The 20,554-nt window shown below is 46.1% G+C and overlaps 2 protein-coding genes across 3 annotated transcripts; one reads left to right on the forward strand and one right to left on the reverse strand.

The window, feature by feature from the left end:
• Positions 1–218: 218 nt before the first annotated feature.
• Positions 219–20,229, reverse strand: atxn10 (ataxin 10). Of its 2 annotated transcripts, XM_047575492.1 has the most exons (12): positions 20,065–20,229; positions 19,246–19,428; positions 19,007–19,092; positions 18,805–18,901; positions 18,503–18,667; positions 18,295–18,375; positions 17,931–18,087; positions 17,597–17,714; positions 17,195–17,379; positions 15,204–15,267; positions 13,185–13,418; positions 219–1,459 (listed from the first exon to the last, which is right to left on the reverse strand). In XM_047575492.1, exons 1-11 carry the CDS (start codon positions 20,193–20,195, stop codon positions 13,234–13,236), a joined length of 1,452 nt encoding a protein of 483 aa, XP_047431448.1. In that variant the 5' UTR covers positions 20,196–20,229; the 3' UTR covers positions 219–1,459; positions 13,185–13,233. The 2 variants fall into 2 exon arrangements, with proteins under 2 accessions (XP_047431448.1, XP_047431447.1); XM_047575491.1 differs by lacking the exon at positions 219–1,459 and having other exon boundaries at positions 11,652–13,418.
• Positions 1,466–12,313, forward strand: wnt7ba (wingless-type MMTV integration site family, member 7Ba). Its single transcript, XM_047575494.1, has 4 exons — positions 1,466–3,582; positions 4,675–4,901; positions 8,212–8,483; positions 9,485–12,313. Exons 1-4 carry the CDS (start codon positions 3,500–3,502, stop codon positions 9,962–9,964), a joined length of 1,062 nt encoding a protein of 353 aa, XP_047431450.1. The 5' UTR covers positions 1,466–3,499; the 3' UTR covers positions 9,965–12,313.
• Positions 20,230–20,554: the final 325 nt, after the last annotated feature.

Below are 20,554 nucleotides of genomic sequence, written 5' to 3' on the forward strand. Positions count from 1 at the left end.
CAGTGCATTTCTGTCCTCTGAAACTGGAAGGAAGTGATGCGGCACATCCAAAGTGGGTGATAAATAAGTACAGAACACAAACTAGAAACATTTCATGGGAAGAACATTAACGTCTGAAGACAAGCATTCGTTTTGGTGAGCAAACCTGGTGAGCACCACCACGGACTAGTGCACTGAAAACACAGTCAGGGAATCAGGCATATGACTCCAAAAAGAAGTGAATAGGAAATGGATTTATTGGGAAGTAAAGAAATGTGACTGGTACAGTAGGGTAAGAAGGCCACGTTGGTCAAAACATAAACAAAGAAGTTGATGCTAATCACCTAATTCAGAGGCAGCTTCAGGCCTCAGACTGAAGGTCAGGGTGCTTTCTGGAGCAGGGGTCTTCAACCACTAGGCCATGGACAGGCACTAGGTTGGTAAACATCTGCTAGCAAGTAGCAGTAATTACACAGAACTTGATCTGACCCGGTGTACGCGTTGCAACAAGCTAGCTAGCTAGCTTTGTTGGACCATTAGTTCCCCAAGAAATTCAAGGAAATAGATTCTATTCTGTCACTATGGACAGAAGGTTGCTAGTGACAGTGAGAAGAAAGTATGTTTGACTGAATACCTCTATCTTAGCATTCTGGATTAAAGCTAAGCTAGGACTGAATATCTTGTGATAGTCCTGAGAGCACTGGAATAATTTTCCAATATCCAATTTGTGAGTTTTTCCACAATTAATGCAACAAAAACTAAACTGTGGAATAGACTGAATGTGAGGAATTCGCTTTGGGTGTTGGTATCTCCCATCACCCAGTGCGTGTGACCGCCTAGCTGGGAGAGAACAAGCCCAAGACTACCACAGATCCAGTGATATTAGTGAGTTGCGATGTTTTTCTATGTAAATTCTGTGGGTTTAATATCCAAACATTAATTCCATCAATTGAATATAATGCTATCGATTGTTAAGAAACTAATGAGATACTTTCTACTTACTGGTTTGTGCGGTCCACCAGTTTCTGCGGCATAAACTTTCAGGGCTTTCGGGGAGGGGGGTGCAGATGGGATTGGCAAAAATCTGGCCTCACTATTGTTAATAAAAACGTCACTTATGATGAATTATCAGATGTTTACTATTACGTTCAACAATAGAGTTTATTTGACGACCAGGGTTCTGGGCTCAAGGACAAGATAGACCCTAAATCCCACAGAACCCTATAATTAATCTGGACTTTTTGGGCCCGTTTCCAACTTGAATCCTCTTGACGTCACCGCTCCAGTTTCCTGACGCCAGACCTGTTATTCATCATCAAAAAGTGGATGTGGACGCTGCTGTCAAATATGTCAAAACTCTGACAGCTGTCCAGGTTTTTAATAAAGAGGGGCGATGTTAGTTCAATAGTCGCTAACATCAACGACGTTCAAGTTCCCGTGCAGCCCCACACTGCCCGCGTCTCCCCGTTCACCTCGTCCTCTGCGTAAAAAAATATGAAAAGAAACAGATATCAGTGTGCGAGTGCCAGGACAGTGAGTGCACGCTGCTTAAGTGCTATCTTGGCTTTGGAAATTGAGGTTTAGGAGGATTATTTGGACAAAAAGAGAGAAAGGATGTGAGCAAGAAAAAGGCAGAAAAAAAAAAACACATGCGGACATATACGCAAAGGTTTCTGCCTCGGCTGTGGCATGAGCCACAGACGTTATCCTGGAGTTGTGCACTGATATGGCTGCAGATCGAGATCCTGTAACAAGGTTTCGGCAGCCAAGATGGTGCAGTACTTCACAGAGGGCCGTGTATGTCTAACTAGCTATCGTTACACAGTCTAAGCAGGCCTGAGCCAGTCTTACAACAACCAAAGAATAAAATTATACTCTTTCCTACTCCAAATCGCTTCTATCTCTCAGACTGCTTTGTTGGTTGCGAAAGGGAATTTAAATTAAGAGGTTTCCTTCTTCTTTCCACAAATCTACCCCCCAATCATTTTCTGAGAGGGGGTCTTTCTTTCGTTCAGACGGCTGATACCTCATTTTAGAAGCAGTTTTTATCGGCAATATCTCATTCGCGGTTATTTGCTCAGTTCAAGCAAAACTCTCCGTTTCGGTCTCCAAAATGTCAACAACAAGCCAAGACAATATGCACTTTGTCCTCCGAGCACTCTGTGAGGCCATAAAATGGCCCTACCCCTGTCAACGGGGCGCCGTTTGCTGTGGAACATCTTTAAAAGAATGACACGGCGAATGTTCCTTTTGTTTTCACAGTATTTTTACAGCGTGAGAGCTCGTCTCCGTCTGCGGCCCCGGCAGATTACACATCAAAGGATTAGCGCGAATATTCGGGCGGCGGGGAAGACCTTAAAAGCAACATTTAAGATTCATGTAAACAAACTCACAGATAGTATACTTCCAGGTTTGCAAACAAGCACCAATATTTAGCCGGAGGTTTGGAGAGGATGAACTCTTCCTTCATGTCACCACATGAGGGCGTATCGTTGTATAAACACATGAGGAGTAAAGACCCCAGAGTCTGATAAACTGATTGTCTGAAGCATTTCTGCAAAGAGAAGAAGAGCAGCTGAGACTGAAACCATCACTATCAGCTGGTGATCATTATCTCCACTAGTTTATGAAGCATTTAATTATATACCCATTACAGGCTTACTCAAAAGACTAAAACAAATACATTTAGATTGCTGTCATAGTTTCCCATCTGAGCTGAAATTAAGTGTAAGTGTTTCTAAATGTTTAAATTATGAATTACAATTGGAAAATAAGTGATTATTAGATATCACCTGATATTTAATGAAAATTAAATTTAAATGAAATTGAATGAAAATTTGATATAATAAGGACATTGAAACTAAATGATGAAAAACTGGATCCTTTTGATGTTAGAAAATATAATGAGTTGAGTTTTAGGTGGAGTGGAGGCGTCACTGTAATCAAAATGTCACAGTTCACTCCCACATCAGAGAAATTACGGAAAGGGGCTCTAAGAGAGAGAGGGAGAGAGAGACAGAGGGAGAAAGAGAGAGAGGTGAAGGGGTGGAGATACGGTGGGATGCGGGGTGTTCGGGCTCATCCCGGGGGCTGGTGCACCGGGAGAGGCCACTGTCTCCCTCCCTTCCAATGCCACAACAGTCCCACTTTTGGAGACGTAAGCCGGGCTCATCGGACATCCGGAACCCCATCTGCCCCCACCCTCTCTCCTCTCTCCACTCTCTCTCTTCCCCACCTAGTCCTCATTCAGTCCAGGTGGCAGAGCGCACATCGGCCGAGGGATGCAGCCTCTCATCTCCAGCACATGGGCAGCGGAGCTTGGAGCGGCCGCAGAGCGCCACGGCTCCATTATCTGAAAGAACGCCGACACCAGGAAGGAGTCACCTCTGCGCCTAACCCCTGGGCTCCAGTTTAAAGGATATATTTCTTTACGCGACTTTTTTTTTTCCCTCCTCCATCCCATTTTTTTTTTTTTTTTCCAATCCGAGCGAGCGAATGAAGTTGTGTTCAATGCGCAACCATGCTGATCATCTCGTCTCGCAGTGCGCTGCTGTCCGTCTACTACCCGCAGATCTTCCTCATCCTCACCAGCGGTAGCTACCTGTAGGTTTCTTGTCACTGCACTTGATCAGTTCACACACCACGCGGTTTTATTTCTGCCCTCAGCTAGCCGTGCCTCGTGCGCAAATTGGGGGCAATTACGCACCGTAAATTGTGCTCGCACGTAATGTATGCAGGTGTTTATTACGGCTAGAGGATACGGTGAACGTTTTTCTTCATTTGAAATGATAGATTTGGCATTTATTAAGTGACGTAATCCTTCTTACGGTTACATCTTGTTCTGGTGTGGCAAAGAGAGAAATCTGGAAACGGAAAATAAATTGAACTCGGAATATCCATCTGACCATAATTTTGGAATCACTCAAGTTTCATTTTTATTCCACAACTGAATCAGTTATGGAGCGAGAGCTGCGGATTTTTTTTCTTTCTTCCCAACATATGAACAGCCCCATTTAAATACTGACTCATAAAAAGACTAGGTATATGGAGAGAACGAAGCCAGTATGTAATCTACATGATTTTTTTTTTCTTCTTTCTAATACGTGTTCGAGTGTGCGCGCAGCTGATGAGATAACCTGCCCTTATGGATTTACACATTACACCAGAACCACTTTGTCATGGGAGCACCTCGTCAGACAAGGTCCATAACTGGACAGCAGCATATGGAAAAGCGTAATACTGGACTACTTCATGCTTTGCCTATAGGCGCGGGCCCGTGTAATGAGCTCTTATGGCACTAAAAGACCCGCGCAGGGGGAATGATTGCTGCACCATACATGCCTCTCATTCATAACAAGGGCAGGCCCTGGAACCTAAAATTAGCTGTATACGCTCATGTTTTGAGAAACAGACAAAAAAGACGGGTAAAAAAATGTCATTCCTGTAATTAACTATTGTTCTCTGTTGTCTTCGTATGTTGATTGATGGGATCTCTTCATGTGGTCTCATCTCCTATACACAGACGTGCAACAACCCCTTACTTTTTGCCTATAGATAGAAACGGCGTATAAACAGCACACAGGCTAAAGCTTCCCTCTGGTTTCCGAATGTTATCTGTGTTTTCTTTCTACTTAAGATTCTAGATCTATAAGCCTCGGTCGTCCCTCTGGTTAATCCCAGTTTGTATTTGCCCAGGGCTCTGTCTTCCGTGGTAGCTCTGGGTGCAAACATCATCTGCAACAAGATCCCGGGACTGGCCCCCCGTCAGAGAGCCCTCTGCCAGAGTCGCCCCGACGCCATCATCGTCATCGGCGAAGGAGCCCAGCTCGGCATCAACGAGTGCCAGTACCAGTTCCGCTACGGCCGCTGGAACTGCTCTGCCCTGGGGGAGAGGACCGTCTTTGGACAAGAGCTGAGAGTAGGTCAGTCTGTTTGAAACTCGGCTCCTTTAGTTTACTTTAAGGGCGTAGGACATCAGCAGAGTAGGTTCAGGGAACGAGGCAGAGTCAGGGGGGATTTAAATGAGGTATTTCTGGGACAAAACTATTTGCTCTTTTTGGCATTTTAATGGTGCGATTTGTCACAGGAGAGATGAGGAAGGGATATGACATGAAGCAAGGATCCTTAGCTGGAATCAAACTGGGGATGTTGCCTTTAATGGTCAGCGCCTTAAACCTTTGGCAAGACGCCCAAAACAGTTTTTCACCTTTGTAAATGTAAGCTGCAGTATATGGACGGTACATTAACATGTGTAATGACAAACTAAACGACTAAAAGCGTGGACTGACAACAGGTGGACCGTCCAAGCTGAGCTCTAGGATGATTCGGGTGAGGAGTTCAGGTGCCTGGTTGGTTGGGCTGCTTCGACACGGCCTTCTCGTCTCAGTCTGCCTGTATTCTCCTTAAATAATAGGAGCCGACACCAACGGCGTGAGAAAAAGTTGCGGCATAGCTCAACTAAGAGGCATGAAATTCCAAGAGGGGTGGTGAAACTTTAAAGGCGGCGTGTTATGAGCCCCTTGCGCGCCGAAAACAATGAATGAACAAACTCCAAATCGAAAGGCTTTACTGGAGTCCCCAAAGGGGTGCGACATCGCTAAACTTGCAACACATTGTCCCAAACTTTGAGAGGACTTACGCCCAAAATGTCCAAGGCCTTCTCAAAGTATTTGTTTCATACCTACACAAACCCAAACTAACTCATCTAGCCGGTTTCAACATTCTTCTGACGACTACTTCTCACAGAAGCGTTTTGCTCTTAATGTGAACCCCTTATATAAATTGTGTCTCAGTCCGAAATGTTTTGTTGCGGTCTCGCTGTGGGTTTGGATCCATGTTTAATCTAGCAGCTCTGGCAGCAATCACTTTCTTCTACACGGGAGACGGGCAGACAAAACGTCTGGATCCCTTTATTTCTTTTGTCAGAGGAAATGTCTGTTTTCTGGACCCCTCCGGTGCCCTCCGCGAGGAACAAACAAGAACTCTGTGAGGCGAAATGTGATTTGATGTGCTTAAAAGCTAATCAGAGGGAAACAACCGAGCGGAGCATGCCGCATTTCTCGGCAGATTCTCGAGCAAAATGGTTCTGATTGTGCGCCTCTTCTTGCTATTTTTAAAAGCGGAAACATGAACCAGAGCCGAGCACCCACCTGATGAGGCGAACGTACCATCCAGCACTTGGTCTGAATGACCTGCTGGGCCTGAGAAAGACCAGCGAGATCCAGGCAAACCACTAATTGAAGTCAGCTCCAGCAGTCGGATGGGCAACAATGGAACCCTGCATGCGCTGCTGTACAATCAAAACAAATCACAGCGCGAAGAGATGGCTGCTTGGCTATTGCATGCGCCCCGGTGCCTTGAGAAATGCTCACCATACAATATATCTGAATGGGTCGCAGACTCAGCCTGATGAGAGAAGACTTCAGAGTTTGTTTTGAGTTATGGACCGGGGGAACCGCAGGCCTGATGGTTTCTGCGAGTGAGTTTGTCAGCTTGGAGGGGAGCCATCAGAATCTCCTCCACCAGAGACTGCGCATTAATACTCGGGGCTGTCGAGTGAACCGAGGCCCGGCATTATCCTGATTGGAGACGGAGGGGATCTTATTACAGGCCGCAGCGCCAATAAATTCATTCGCCCCCTCCGCCCCATAAATATAAACGCGTTTATCCCGAAGTTCAAATGGTGACATGCGAAAGCTTGGACACGCAGTCGAGCCCGGCCGCAGAGTATTTCAACAACGCAACAGTATCATTTGCCATAACAATGTGGACCGCCTAGGACGGACGCAGAATGACACTTAAGCTGCGTGAGAAATTCCATTGATGAAAAACATTAAAACACTGCAGCTCTATGAATGCCACTCACAAAAAAAAAAAAAAAAGCTCCTCTAGTCAGCCAGTAGATGTCACTTGTGTTTTCTTCACTCTGCTGATTATTGCTTAAACAGCCAATGACTACCGGTGGAGGCCCGTGACAGAGTATGAAACGAGACATGGAGAGAAAAATCATAACTATTATGAGATTATACAGATGTTAACAGTAATGCTCTTTATACTTATGCTTCTCAAATTCACTTTCGTTCATGTATGGCCTTTTAATTTGCTTCATATGGGGAGCTGGAGCGAAGCGGCGGAGGGCTGCTGAAGCTGCGGTACTGATGCTGGACGTTAATAAATAAAATGGAAAGTGCTATTACGTTGGCTTTTCAAATAAAAGTGCCACATTGGACGACGTAAAATTCCCTTTGTGTAAGCTGCATTTACGGTCAAAGGAATCTGAGGCAACTGGAACTCGCTACAAAAGCTTAATCAGCCACAACTCGTCTTTACTTTAATATAAAAGCTTGTGTTGAATGTGATTTAAACTTGTTTTACGTTACTGCTTTCATCGTATGTTTCAGGTCGCAGTCGTTGCTTTTGTTTCTTACAGACTTCTTGACTGATGCCCGTCAAGCGACACCGGACACCGCTCCTTCAAAAGTCGACGTTCTTTTCATTTCACCCCAAACAAAATAAACGAATAAATAAGTAAATGTCAGAAAACCGACCGAAAGACGGTTATTCACTCTGAAATGATGGCTATTTATTTATTTTTTTTCCCCCTTAAAGCATTTGAATCAGTTTGAGGTCTCGCATGAGGAGATGTTTTGCCTGTATTGGAAAGCTGGAAACGAGGAGAGTAGGAGAAAGAAATGTAGGAAAAGGTCAGAAAACCTTTTATGCTGCAGTAATGCAGCTTAACCCCTTCGGCTCCTCGGGCGCAGGCGGTTTACGAAGGTCTTTCTTTTAAAGGCGTAACATTTCTTTTGACTCAACAGGCGACCATGGACAGGGCGGGAGTTTGCTTGATTGTCGTCTCTTTAACCATGTGTGAGATATTAAATGCTTTATTAATGTGACTGGTTCAAGAAGTTTGGAGATCTTGTGTAACTCCGCCAAAGGTGTGTTAGCTTCTACCTGAGGAGTCCACCCCTGGTGGGTCAAGATGTCTCCATTTTTTGACTCCCAACCTCGAAAATGCTCACTTCTTTCAAACCCCTCACTCACAGATAAAGTTTGCCGTCGTCAAGAAGAGAGTCCAAGCAAAACTACAGTAAACCTTTCTGCTTGCGTCTGAACAGATTAGACCACTCTCAGATTTTACGAATTCTATAGACTGCAAACTAACTAAAGTACAGCATTGAAAGTACCTTTTTTTTTTGTATTTTAACTACTTGATTTTGCTTTAACCAGGCAGCCGGGAGGCGGCCTTCACTTACGCCATCACCGCCGCTGGGGTCGCCCACGCCGTCACGGCGGCATGCAGCCAAGGCAACCTGAGCCAGTGCGGCTGCGACCGCGAGAAGCAGGGATACCAGGACCAGGAGGAGGGCTGGAAGTGGGGCGGCTGCTCGGCCGACGTCAAGTACGGGGTGGAGTTCTCGCGGCGATTCGTGGACGCCCGCGAGATCAAGAAGAACGCCCGCAGGCTCATGAACCTGCACAACAACGAGGCAGGGCGAAAGGTACCGGGCGCAAAATACGACCGTATGAAAAGTGAAGTCGGTTCACAGCGAGATGAAACGCCATAGCCGCCAAATGGAGCACTGCCACATGCCTACAGTCCATCCATTGAATTTCCAAGCGTTAAATCAGAATAAGGGATATTATTGCAAAGTCTCTCATTCTTCGTTTTTCTCAGTGGCAGCACCAAAGAACACATTTCTGCGCCACCGCACAAACTGAACCAACCACCCAGGAGCAAACTTCCAAAAAACCTGATAACCATGAGTTACAATTTGCAATTTGTCACAATTACGATCGAATATCTTGTGTTCAAAGTGCATCTATAACAAAGGGCTCAAGTTTTCCGCGCACGGAACGAGGTCGCTCGCAAAAGGCAAACAGTCACCTGTCAGTTTTGTCATCTGCAAATGTTTGTACGGCGTTAGAAAATAAATCTGCCTCGGACCGCAAACGTAACTCTATACGCGTGCTGTGTTCCACAACAGCTCTGGTCAGTTTTCCCGGGCTGACACGCCATTCTGTGGTCTGAAGAAAGGTAAAGCTAATTAGAGGCTACAGACTTTTGGGGGTAGGAGTTATTTTCCCCAGGTTTTTTGACATAAAGTTGGCGCGCGCGTCCGCCCGCGCTGAAAGTTGAAGTGCCCACAGAGGGCCCGGGCTTCCCAAAACACACTTGAAGGCCGTGCGATCGCTATTAGCCGTTTCAAGTTCGAGCAAACGGACACGTGAATTCAAACGGATTTATCCTAGAGAATGCGGCGCAGGGGAGAAGTGTTCGCCTGGGTATTTTCCGCTTTTATAAATGGAGTCATTGTCGAGTATTTAATAGATGCACCTTTGGCCACAATCTGCATGGGTAGGTGCTCAAGCTCGTTCGTCCATGGACTGAGGTCAATCCAGAGCACTCACCTTCTTGTCAAAGTCAAAAATCCTAATCCCTTTATTTATAAAAGCAATAAAAGCTCTTAACTGTGCTAACCTCTACTGTCTGCTTGATCAGATCCTGGAGGAGAGGATGAAGCTGGAGTGCAAGTGTCACGGCGTGTCCGGCTCCTGCACCACCAAGACCTGCTGGATCACCCTGCCCAAGTTCAGGGAGATCGGCTACCTGCTGAAGGAGCGCTACAGCGAGGCGGTCCAAGTGGAGCCGGTGCGGGCCTCGCGGCTCCGCCAGCCCTCCTTCCTGCGCCTGAAGGAGGCCCGGGGCTACCAGAAGCCCACGGACACGGACCTGGTGTACCTGGAGCGCTCGCCCAACTACTGCGAAGAGGACACGGCCACGGGGAGCACGGGGACGCGGGGCAGGCTGTGCAACGGCACGTCGAGCCACGCCGACGGCTGCAACGCCATGTGCTGCGGCCGGGGCTACGACACGCACCACTACACGCGGGTCTGGCAGTGCAACTGCAAGTTCCACTGGTGCTGCTTCGTCAAGTGCAACACCTGCAGCGAGAAGTCGGAGGTTTTCACGTGCAAGTAGGAGGCGTCGAACGGAAGAGGGAGGCTAAGAGATATGGCAAAGTCTGAAGTGAAGAAGGACTTGGGGGTATTTATTACTTTTTGCACATTCCGACATCCTATTTGGAATTCTTTAAAGGAAGGAAAATGGAATATGAGGTTTGGAAACGGACGTTTAAACCACATTTTTTTTTTTTTTTTTTTTTTATTTTCACTTTGTGCGCACACTGGTACCGAAGTGACGCGATGACCCGGAGAGGTGAGAAGGATTTGAGGTTCCTCTTTAGGCAGAAACAGAAACGTTTTCGAACCTTAAAGCTGTCCCATGCAAGGGGAAATCGACCAAGGCCCGAAACCCGAGGAGACTCGGGGGCCAACTGGAAACGCAACAAATGCTTTCAGACTGCCGTGAAACGGGACGGGCAGCGCCTGACGGGAGGCAGCGGAAGACGTTTAACTGTACACTCACACTGTATTCTGTTTGAACACTGAAAATAAAGCAAAATTATTTATGTAATGATATTTTTCAAAATTCGGACGCATAGCAAACTGTTTACCTGTCTTTTTCTGATCTCCGATTGCTACTGATTCGCTTAAGGAAAAAGGAAAGACGCCCACGTCTCGCCATCGGTTCATCCTTTTCTTTTTGCACTCACACGGTCACGTTTTCTTATTTTATTTCATCAGTTTATTCGGGCACTGACACATCTCTCACGGACAAAAATCCCACTCGCCCACAGCCCAGACTCTTTGTTACGCCAAGAGCCAAAGAGGCAGAAAAAAAAGAAGAAAAAAAAACACACACACGTCGTATTTTAAGCACCCGGCTCGTCGGTATGAGCGGCACTTCATCCCGACTGCGCTCGCCGTTTTTGTTTTCGGAGGGCTCTTGACTTCTGAGAAAGCCGTGTAAGCCTCGCTGGAACCCTATAGAGGTGCAATCAGGTTCGGATACATCCAACATTCCCATGAGCGACACAGACGTGGAATTCCACATCGCGGCCTCTGCTTACACAAGGCCTTCCAGCGCGGTTTAGGCCTGCCTGGGTGGATGGCATGCGCCTTAACCACACAGAAGGGGGTACGAGAGGATCAAAGGCCTCCGAGCTATTTTTGGACAGCGACCTTAATGTATTCAGAAATGTTTACTTAGGCTTTATATAACTTACAAAACAATTTGAAGAGTATATTTTTATATGAGGAACGTGGCACTTTATGTCATTTATAGATGGAAAGAGAGTCACTATTTACAAGTGTTTTCTAACGTCATTGTCCGCGTCGGTGCGAGAACAAAAAAAAAAAAAAAGAAGTCACGGCGGTCCGGAAAGGTTGAGCGACTCGCGGAAGTTACGGAAAGTCCAGAAAAGCTTGTGGAAATCGTTTTTTTTTTGTTTTTTTTGAAGTATGGAAGTTGAAAGTACGTTGGAAGTTTCGGCTAAATGCACAGCTTTAGATGGAGAGGGTTTCTGTGTTTCCAGCTGTCTTAATAGTGCTTTTAGTGAACTAGGAGCAAACGTGTAATTATAACTTAAAACACAGCTTAATTTATTCATTTTGTGGCAAAAGTCTACATCCCTCACGAACATGGACAGTTGTATTACTTTTTTTTTTTTTTTACCAAATAAATCTTGTGCATATTTGTAACGCCTCCTGAGTTTTTATGTCACATTTTGGCCATTTACTGGCAAATAATTACAGAAAAAAAAAGCTGTTTTTCACACACACACACAATACTTTATTAGGCATTTTATAACCTCGTTACCTGAGCCGAACATGAAAGACAAAACTCCAGCGAAGGTGCGAGGCCCCGAAACCAGAAGGCACAAATACATTACAGTAGAGGCCCGAGGCGCGGCGAGTCGGGGAGGTGAAGCGCGCGAGGCCGCATTCAGCGCCCGGCTGACTCGCGCGGCCTCTTTCCTGTGGGGGGCTGAAAAGCATTGCAGCCAGCCAGTCGAGCGCGAGTAACGGCTGTTTTGTTAGCCGTCTGAAATCCTGGGGACCGGAACCGCGTAAGCTCCCCTCACTATGCCGGCGGATTGAGGGGAGAGTCCAGCCAATTGTTTCGATACATTTTGTCATTAAAAAATCAGAGGCAGAGCAAACAGGGTGGAGCAGGGTGTGGGCAGGCCCGTAAAGCGCCGCATTGTTGAGGTGTCAGGACCGTTCAGCTTATCCGGCTAGCGGGAGGAGCAGGGAGGGATGTCATTCTGCAAACTAATGCTTCTGGTCTGATTCACTCGCTCGCTCGCTCGACGGATGCGCGCTTTCGCTGCGCTCTCGCCCGCCGGCTAATCTCGGCTCAAAGAAGAAGCGCGGCCGCAACTAAATATGAAGCACATCAGTTAATAAATAATACAAAAAAAAAAAACACTCGTATAACTCAACTATAGCTAACGCAGGGCGAAGAGAAGCCGTCTAAGGATTCACGCAGCATGCCTTACTTATCAATATTAATGTAAAACAGAACAAATAGAAGGTTAGGAGGAGGGAAAGGGGAAATTCACAAGAATCGTTGCAAAAGCGAGCAGAGGTAAACAGACTCAGTCTCTATATGTTTAAGTTAGAAAACATGCATAGTGTTAGATATTAGTTTTGTTATTGCGCTTAGATTTTAACGTCCGTTCAGACAAGCGGTCATTGTAAGCGTTGGGATGAGAAGCTCTTCCTACCGCGGCCAAGATGCCACCGTTTAATTAGCCGGGGCGGGGAGGGGGTAGATTACATCATGTTTTGGTCATTCTCCGTTTCATGGTTACTGCAGAAGTCACTAAGGGCCCGAGATTAAACTCCGACCCCTGCTGGTAACATCGCCGTCTCTGAGAAAGCGGAAAGGCCGGATGCTGCGGCGCTCTTTGTCTTTGGATTAGATCTCAAAGCGGCGGCGGTGCCAGAAGGTGCCAGCTCTTCGCTTCTCAGACTCGGGTTTAAGACTAAGTGAGAGCCCCTGACATCCTGACTTCTATTCCACAGAGACCCCGCGGGCCTTTTGTGTATCAGTAATACCTTTTTGCCCGAGCTGGGCAGGAGAGACAGCATTACTGAGGTAGAAAGGCAGGTTATATATACTTCTCTAATACAAATCTCAAATTCAAAAGCGCTTTTCAGCTTACTATATAGGCAGTTACTCTGCTTGATTACGCACAGGTCCTGTAACCTGCAGGCTCAACTACTAAGTAACACTAACGAGGCCTCTAACATTAGACGATATTATGCACACAACAATGACTTTGCATGGGAACCTGCTCGTGGGCTCTTTGTCCTCGCAGCTTCTTCTTCTTCAGTGTGTTTTTAGGAGTCTTTCCTCACGGGTTTCAGCAGCAAGCTTCCATCTCGCTCCTCCACGAGGAAACCCAGCTCCTTCAGAGCGGAGTAGTCGGCGGCGCCGCGCCGCTCCAAGGCGGCGACCAGCTCCTGGTTCTGCGTGTTGTGTTCCAGGAGGTTCCTGACGGCGAAGATGGCCCACTGGCTGATAACTGGAGGCGCCCGGTTAAGGACAGCAAGGCCGGAATCAGAGGGGTTCATTTCAATTAGCTACTTCATTTGTAGCTTTTTGTCAAGCGAAGTGTATTTACGCTATCAGTTGCAGATGCATGCGAGACGAACGCAGCTCAGACCGCCGAGCGCGCGGCGGCCCGGCGAGCTAATTACTCGCACAGACATGTCGCGGATGTTTGCACGAAACATTTCAACTCAGCCCTCTCGGGTTTCTCCCGCAAATCCATAAAATCTTTTTTTGCTTTGACAATCTTTTTCTGTTTCTACGACAAGGTAGCTAGAGAGGGTTGTGCGTGCGGTATGGGCATGTGTAGCGGGGGGGGGCGGGCGAGGACAAAAGGCTCGGCTCAGACCGTCGGCTGGCGTAAAAAAGGCGGCCTGGCACAATACCCCCACTTTGGCGAGCTGAATATCAACTGGCAGCACAACGCCCAGCGGGGTGTGGGGATGAGAATGAGTCAGAGGTTGGGGCTCGGCGACCTGCGGTGTACTATCCTCCCAGCCGTACAGAAACATGTGCGCTCTCGAAGTGTAAAACCTCACCATACGTCCTCCTCCTCCTCCTCCTCCTCCTGGTCCAAGCTAAGGTCTGCTGATTCCCACATAAACTATCTGAAGCCAGAGTTATCGCGGACGGGGTGACAAGTGAGTTCTACAACGCTGCCAGAGTAAATCTCCGTGTCACCGCTATATATTTCCTTACATTCAGTGTCGGGAAGATTTAAGTGCATGTTGGTTTTTGGGGTCAAAGCTAAAAGTGTTGGACTGCGTCATATTGAGACAACTTTTATCTCCTTATCTTAAAGGAGTAATGACAAAATAAATGAACATTAAAATGTTACAGTGATCTAAACATTATTGTAAACTGATTAATATTAAACTTAAATCGTTTTTGACTGTGTACCTAATTAGCATTATTAATTATTAAGTAATATGAATGGTTTTTAAAGCTCTTAATGGTCTTGGTCCTAATTATTTTTATCTGATTTGCTTTTAACGTGTGAGCCCTCTAGAACTAGAAGTTTTAACCAAAACATACGGTTTTACCTTTTACCATTATGGTCCCCACTTGTGGAACAATCTGAGAACCTGAGGAAAACAGACCATGTGGACATTTTTAAAAGCAAACTAAAGACCTGCCTTTTTATTCTTGCTTTCCACTGAATATCATTTTCCATCATTTTTTTTTTATTTATTTACTATTTCATATTTTATAGTTATAGTTCGTTTGTGCAGTTATTTTTATGTCTCTAGGTTGTGAGGGTGGGATGGCGTTTCCTTAGTGTTCTTAAATGTTCGTGTCCGTGTGTAAACGCGTGCGTCCACGTGTGTGGTCTCTTGTTTGTAGTCTTGTTTTTACGTAAAGCACTTTGGGCTCTAACGTGCTCTATAAATAAAGTTTGATTGATTGATTAATAGAAAGTTTAGTTTAGTAGTGGACTAAAATCATTTGAACACCACCCGAAATAAGAATGGGAACATACAGTACAAGCAGTCTCAGTGATATTTTTTAACACTGAATGTCAGTCGGCACTGTTGAACATCTGCAAACTAAGACGTACTGAAAGTTGGGGAACATGATTGCGGTAATATTTCAGATTGCAGCAATTAAAGCTATTTTTTTTTAGTTGCAAATCCACCAACTGTCCAAACGTGCCAGACCAAGACAACTACAATGATATCTGAGTCTCAATATAAACAACATATATACATTAAACAAATATGTGTTTCCAAGTCGGCATCAGCTCATTAATGAAGGATACAGGGATTGTTGCTGTCTATGTTGCAGTTGTCCAGGATGAGGGGGATGCCTTCCAGTTCTCTGACCTGAGGAAACAAGATTGCGGAGGAAGTCAGTAATATAAATAGAGTTCATTTCCAACAGCGGCAGTGATACTGTCGTCGACACGCTCGCTCAAAATAACATCGTGTCGCTACTCTCGAAGTATTCTGCAAAGCCATTTCTGATTATGTGATACATTTAATTTTGCTGCTTGAGTTTCAAGGTCCTGGTATCGTTCATGCTGCTACTCTGTAATGACATGTTGAGACTCTTGAGTAGAACGGAGCCAAGACGGCTCCTAATAAACGATCTGGAGAACAAAACTGAAATCGCAGCACAGGACTTCACCGTACGGTCCGCTGAGTGTTTTAAAGTGAAAAACAGCCCGCGTGCTTAAAAGCGACGCGTAGATTATATTATACTGAAAAGTGATGACTTGAATTTGTCAAGCCGACTCCACTTTAGACAGGAACAGAAAAGTAACAATATGGAGATTCCCTTAGCAGAGCCTCACATCCGTGCAAAAGCAGCGCTGTGGTTGTGGGTTAGACTAAGACCACGACACCGGGGTGATCTGCACTTTTTCATCTGTCTAATTCTATAGGCTTAATTATTGTCTTTGCCTGCTCTTTCCCTCTTCTCGCCGCTGCGGTCGCTCTCCAAACACAGCGGCAGGGGCAACAGAACGAGACGCTGTGCTGAGTTTCAGAAAATGGAAATGTCATTTAAGCTGTCATGGACACGCAGTTGCTGACTGCTGCGATCACCCAGGTCTGCGTTTTCCACTTACAGAGTGACTGTCTGAAGTTGCTTACATTATGTCCAAACCCATAAAGGGATGAATAACAACCGGCTGGACCCTGACCCGGTACAGCAGTACGCTGCTTTGTATGCACATCTTAAATTACAATCTCTCCCCAAGGTGAACAGAATGACATTTGGTTTACTGGAAGGGATCTTAGTGAAAACAGATATGGGGTGATTTCTGACCACTGACAGACCACAGATCAGCAACCATAAATATTATTGAGAGGCCAACTGAGGGTGGCCATCCCACAAGCATTCCACAAATCTGTTTCTATTAAGCGCAACCCAGTCTATAATGTGCCATAGATTCGACGAGCTCCACCCCCGCCCCCGCCTTCCCCCTGCCCCTCTGCTTTATTATCTATCCGTGCTTTTTGTTAACGCTGAGATGATGACAGACGGGATGGAGACGCGCTGATAAGATCACTAGAGCGAGAAAGGGTGGGAATGTTTCACATTAAACAAAAATGTGCTGAAGGAACACAGCCTCCCGCTCCGTTACATGTTCCGCTCGTTTGGCGCGGTTGTCCTCGAGAGGTTACTCGGTTTTAAAGGCGCGTCGTTGCAGCTTCAACTGTAAACATGCAAATTTAACCTCTTTAATCGGACCTCGATCTGTTACGGCACAGACACGTAAAAGCGTCATCCAAGAACTACCGAGGTTCAAGTGACTGTTGAATCACCTCCTGTCGCATGTGTCTGGACCTAAAAGTTGCGCTTGAACACACTGTGAAGAATATAGTTGGTGCATACAACACCCGCGCCAGCTGGGGGCAGTAGTTTGTATTTCTCGTTTAAAATGAGAAACCACAGGAGCTACTATTACCTGCGAGCTGAGGACAACGCTGATCAGTTTGTTCTGAAGTTTATTCATTCTAGATGAGGGATCAACGATGTTGAACCCCAGATTCCATGAGCACAGGGGTATACTGCACCGCCCCCTTATTACGGGAATAGGAAACCAAACAGTCTGAGCCAACGACTTTAACCTCTGTGATGTCCTGGCACTGCCTCCGATCTTGGCTTTTGTCAAAACGTCCATTTAATCCTCTTTACATTTTCCATTCAGGCTGTTGTGAACTACGGTCTGCACGCTTAAAAAGGTATACTTTTGGTGTAATTACATTTCATCATTCATCCACCTAAGGTACAATTAATCCAAACCTTGTTCTGGTTGTTGGTATTGCTGTGGCAGAGGTTTCCTATAAGCCTGATGAGGTGCGCCTTAAAGCTGATGACAGGAGAATGGGATGAAGAGTCGTCGTCGATACTGAGAGAGGAGAAGTTCTGAGCGGCGCTGAAAATGTTCTTGCTAGCTTTCCCGATGGCGTGTACTTGCTCCAGGAGCTCTGCAGGGAAAACGTGAATGGTGGTAAAAGAGTGAAAAACAACTGAAGAACATTTTTCGCGGATGACTCAACCCCGATGCATTTTGCTGCAGCGTCTTAAATTACATGTCAGCAGCGTGGAGGGCTGTGTGCAAAAATCCTAACTTGTTGTTTTGACTGGAATGTGGATCTTTAAACCCGGTGAGAGAAGTTATGCGAGTGCGGTGTTTCCATTTACCAACGGTGGTCACCAGAAGGCCGGGATGATCCTGCAGGAACATAAACTGCTTGTGGTCTGAGGTCATCTCACACAGCACATCCAGGAGACTGATCACCGTCAGTGCCTCCTGCAGGACCTGCAGGGGATTGCAACCAATAGGTGTCAGTGACACAGAGAAATAACGACTTGTTAGCCGATGCTGGAGGCGAAATCAGTGATGGATTCAGCCGACTCTCTCCGATAAAAGCAGTGGCAAAAGTGGAAAAACGGAAAAGGCTCCACAGTGGGTGTAACATATTAACAATGCCAGCTGAAGGTCTGCTTAACACCTCTGTGTCTTTGTGTTACGTACCTCATCACTGGAAGCAGAACCAGTAGCAAGTGAAAGCACAGCTCCGCAACCCTGCTGGAAGGAACTCGCCAGGAACCGAGCCACGCTGGGAGGGATGCCACACTCGTCCGAGCCCTCCTCTCTTAGCTGAGCAAAGAGCAGCTCCAACAGAGTAACTCTGAAAAAACACACACATATTATACAGTATCATAAATAACTGTTTTAAGCTGTATTGAACAGCAGCATTTTTCAATTAAACCACATAAGAGTAGTAAGTCAAGTTTCATAGCTCCAAGACGCCATTAAAAACCTCAAAAAACTATACAAAACATCATCATGATCATGAATTGTTAACCTTCGTGGATCAGCAGTAAAAGCGTCGTACCTTTCCTGGTGAGACATCCCTGAGTACATGCTCTCCACCAGAGCTGAAGACCTGAGGAAATGCTGAGTGGCAATGATCACCCTGGTGATGGATGAAAAAACTTTACAAGAAGCAGAAAAAAGAAGCTCCGCGCAGAAATTACACACACACACACATCAACTCTTCACGAACAGCAGCAGTCATGTGACACACACGAACGCAGACTTACGTCCAGTCCAGATCAGGCTGGGTCATGCAGAGCTCCATCACCCTGAGCGCCAGCTTGATATTCTGCGGCTTAGACAAGTCCTCCACCCTGGCCTCATCCAGGCATGTGTGCAGCACCATAGAGGCGTAGTTCACCGTCTTCTCATCCTCAACACTGAGCAGCTGCCTGTTTACAGACAGATTAGAGACAGATTCATTCAGAACGAGTGTTTTCAGAGCACAGGTGACGGATGTGACGGAGTCTGCTTGAAAGTACGTGTTGAAAAACTACAAATGTGACACACATGAGCAAAGAAAACTTACAGGAGAAGATCTGGGAAGCTTAGCTGCCAAATGTCATCTTTGCACGTTTGGTTTCCAACTGCCAAGTTGCCAAGAAACTGGACGCCACAACGGAGAGCTGAGCCACAGAGAAAAATAGACGATATTCAAAAATATCCCCGTAAAGAAAAAAAAAACAACTGAGTCATAGCATCAAGTATCAGTGAAAATATTTGGTACTCACGCTCAAATACGGCATCCTTGCTGGCCACATTAAAGGTCAGAAAAAAGCTCAGGATTTTAAGAGACACATCAATGAAACCAAGTTCCCTAAAGGGAAGGAAAAAAAAGACTTAAGTTAGACTGCTGCTTTACTTTTTGCTTTTGTTTAAAAGTACACATGAAGGGTGTAAAAACACATTAAAATTTAATATAATGCAATCCGAAAACCCACACGGTTTTCGGAATTAGAGTGGTTACCACCTGAGAAGGCTTTGGTTGCGTGGACTCTGGACGCAGGAGTTCCTCTGGGCCCTGAAGCACTCGGCCGTCAGCTGGAGCTGCAGTCGAAGGTCCTCGCCGTCCGCGTCTGCAGCTTGCAGCTCTTCGCGCAGGCTGGTCAGGACCTTCAGGAGATTAGAGAACACCTCCTCCTCCACAGCATCTCTGAGCACAGACAGTCAGGACGCAGGGATAAAAGTCAAGAGAGGGATTATTTACGTGACTCCCAGAAAATCAGGAATCGTGTGGAGTGGAATTACAAGCTGAATTGGCAAAATGACTCAAACACAGGCGTTGCTAACAGCATGACACAGGCTTACAGTCTTCTGTATGCAAAATTCATCACAGGAAGTGCGTTATCTCAGATGGAGAAGTAACAGAAACCTGCACCGTAATGTTGATAGGGAAATTAAGAACTACAAAAAAATATGATCACAGCGGCAGGATTGGTAATTTGTAATACACAGGTAGCATGAGCTTCCTGACTTTCATTCTGGAATTACCTCTTAGTTCAAACAATTGGTAGTGCTTCAGAAATGTATAGAAACCCTCACCCCCTAACCCTAAGCGACACAGAGATATATTTAACTCATAGAGCAGCTGCGTGGTTCACTACAGTTCCAACATTATTGAGAGTTAATATTATAAAGATAATAATTAGGTCTGAATCCGCTTTCATCTATATGTCACAGTAACAGTTACGCAGTCGACAGTTGGATGACTCGAGTAAACGCTAGCTTAGCAGCCATGCTAACACTCGCGATTTCCATTTTAAACAGCCGCAAATTGCTTTCGCCGCACCTGTAATACTTCTCCCGCAACTCGGCTGTGAGCGTTTTTAAAAGCTGCAAGTGTTCCGGGCTGTGTTTTTCATTCAAAATCCCAGCGACGGACGCCGAAATCTCCAAAGCGCTGTCGGTGGAAGCGGCCATGTTTGTTCGCCTGCTTTCACGCGTGTGGGCGGGACGTCCGGGTCGCTCTCTGACACGCTATTGGTTGAAACCCGAGAGGAGGGCGGGGTCAGAGCATGTGCTCCTGTTTTGACTCCGTTCACAGGGCAGCTTCTCATACCGACCGCTGCCAACATTCAACATACAACATGCATGCAGCAAGTCAATGCAACAGAGAGCGTAGGTGCACAAAATGTTGGGCCAAGCACTAAATAACCCCGGTATATGTAATAGTCGCGGACGAGGCTGGTTTATAAATTAGATTGTGGAGACCTTCTTGCAGACAAGGCCTCAGACCAAGAGCTAAAATTGTCAGCTTTGCTTTAATGCTACAGCTCCGA

Source organism: Mugil cephalus, chromosome 22 (assembly GCF_022458985.1).
Source record: "Mugil cephalus isolate CIBA_MC_2020 chromosome 22, CIBA_Mcephalus_1.1, whole genome shotgun sequence".
NCBI lineage: Eukaryota > Metazoa > Chordata > Actinopteri > Mugiliformes > Mugilidae > Mugil > Mugil cephalus.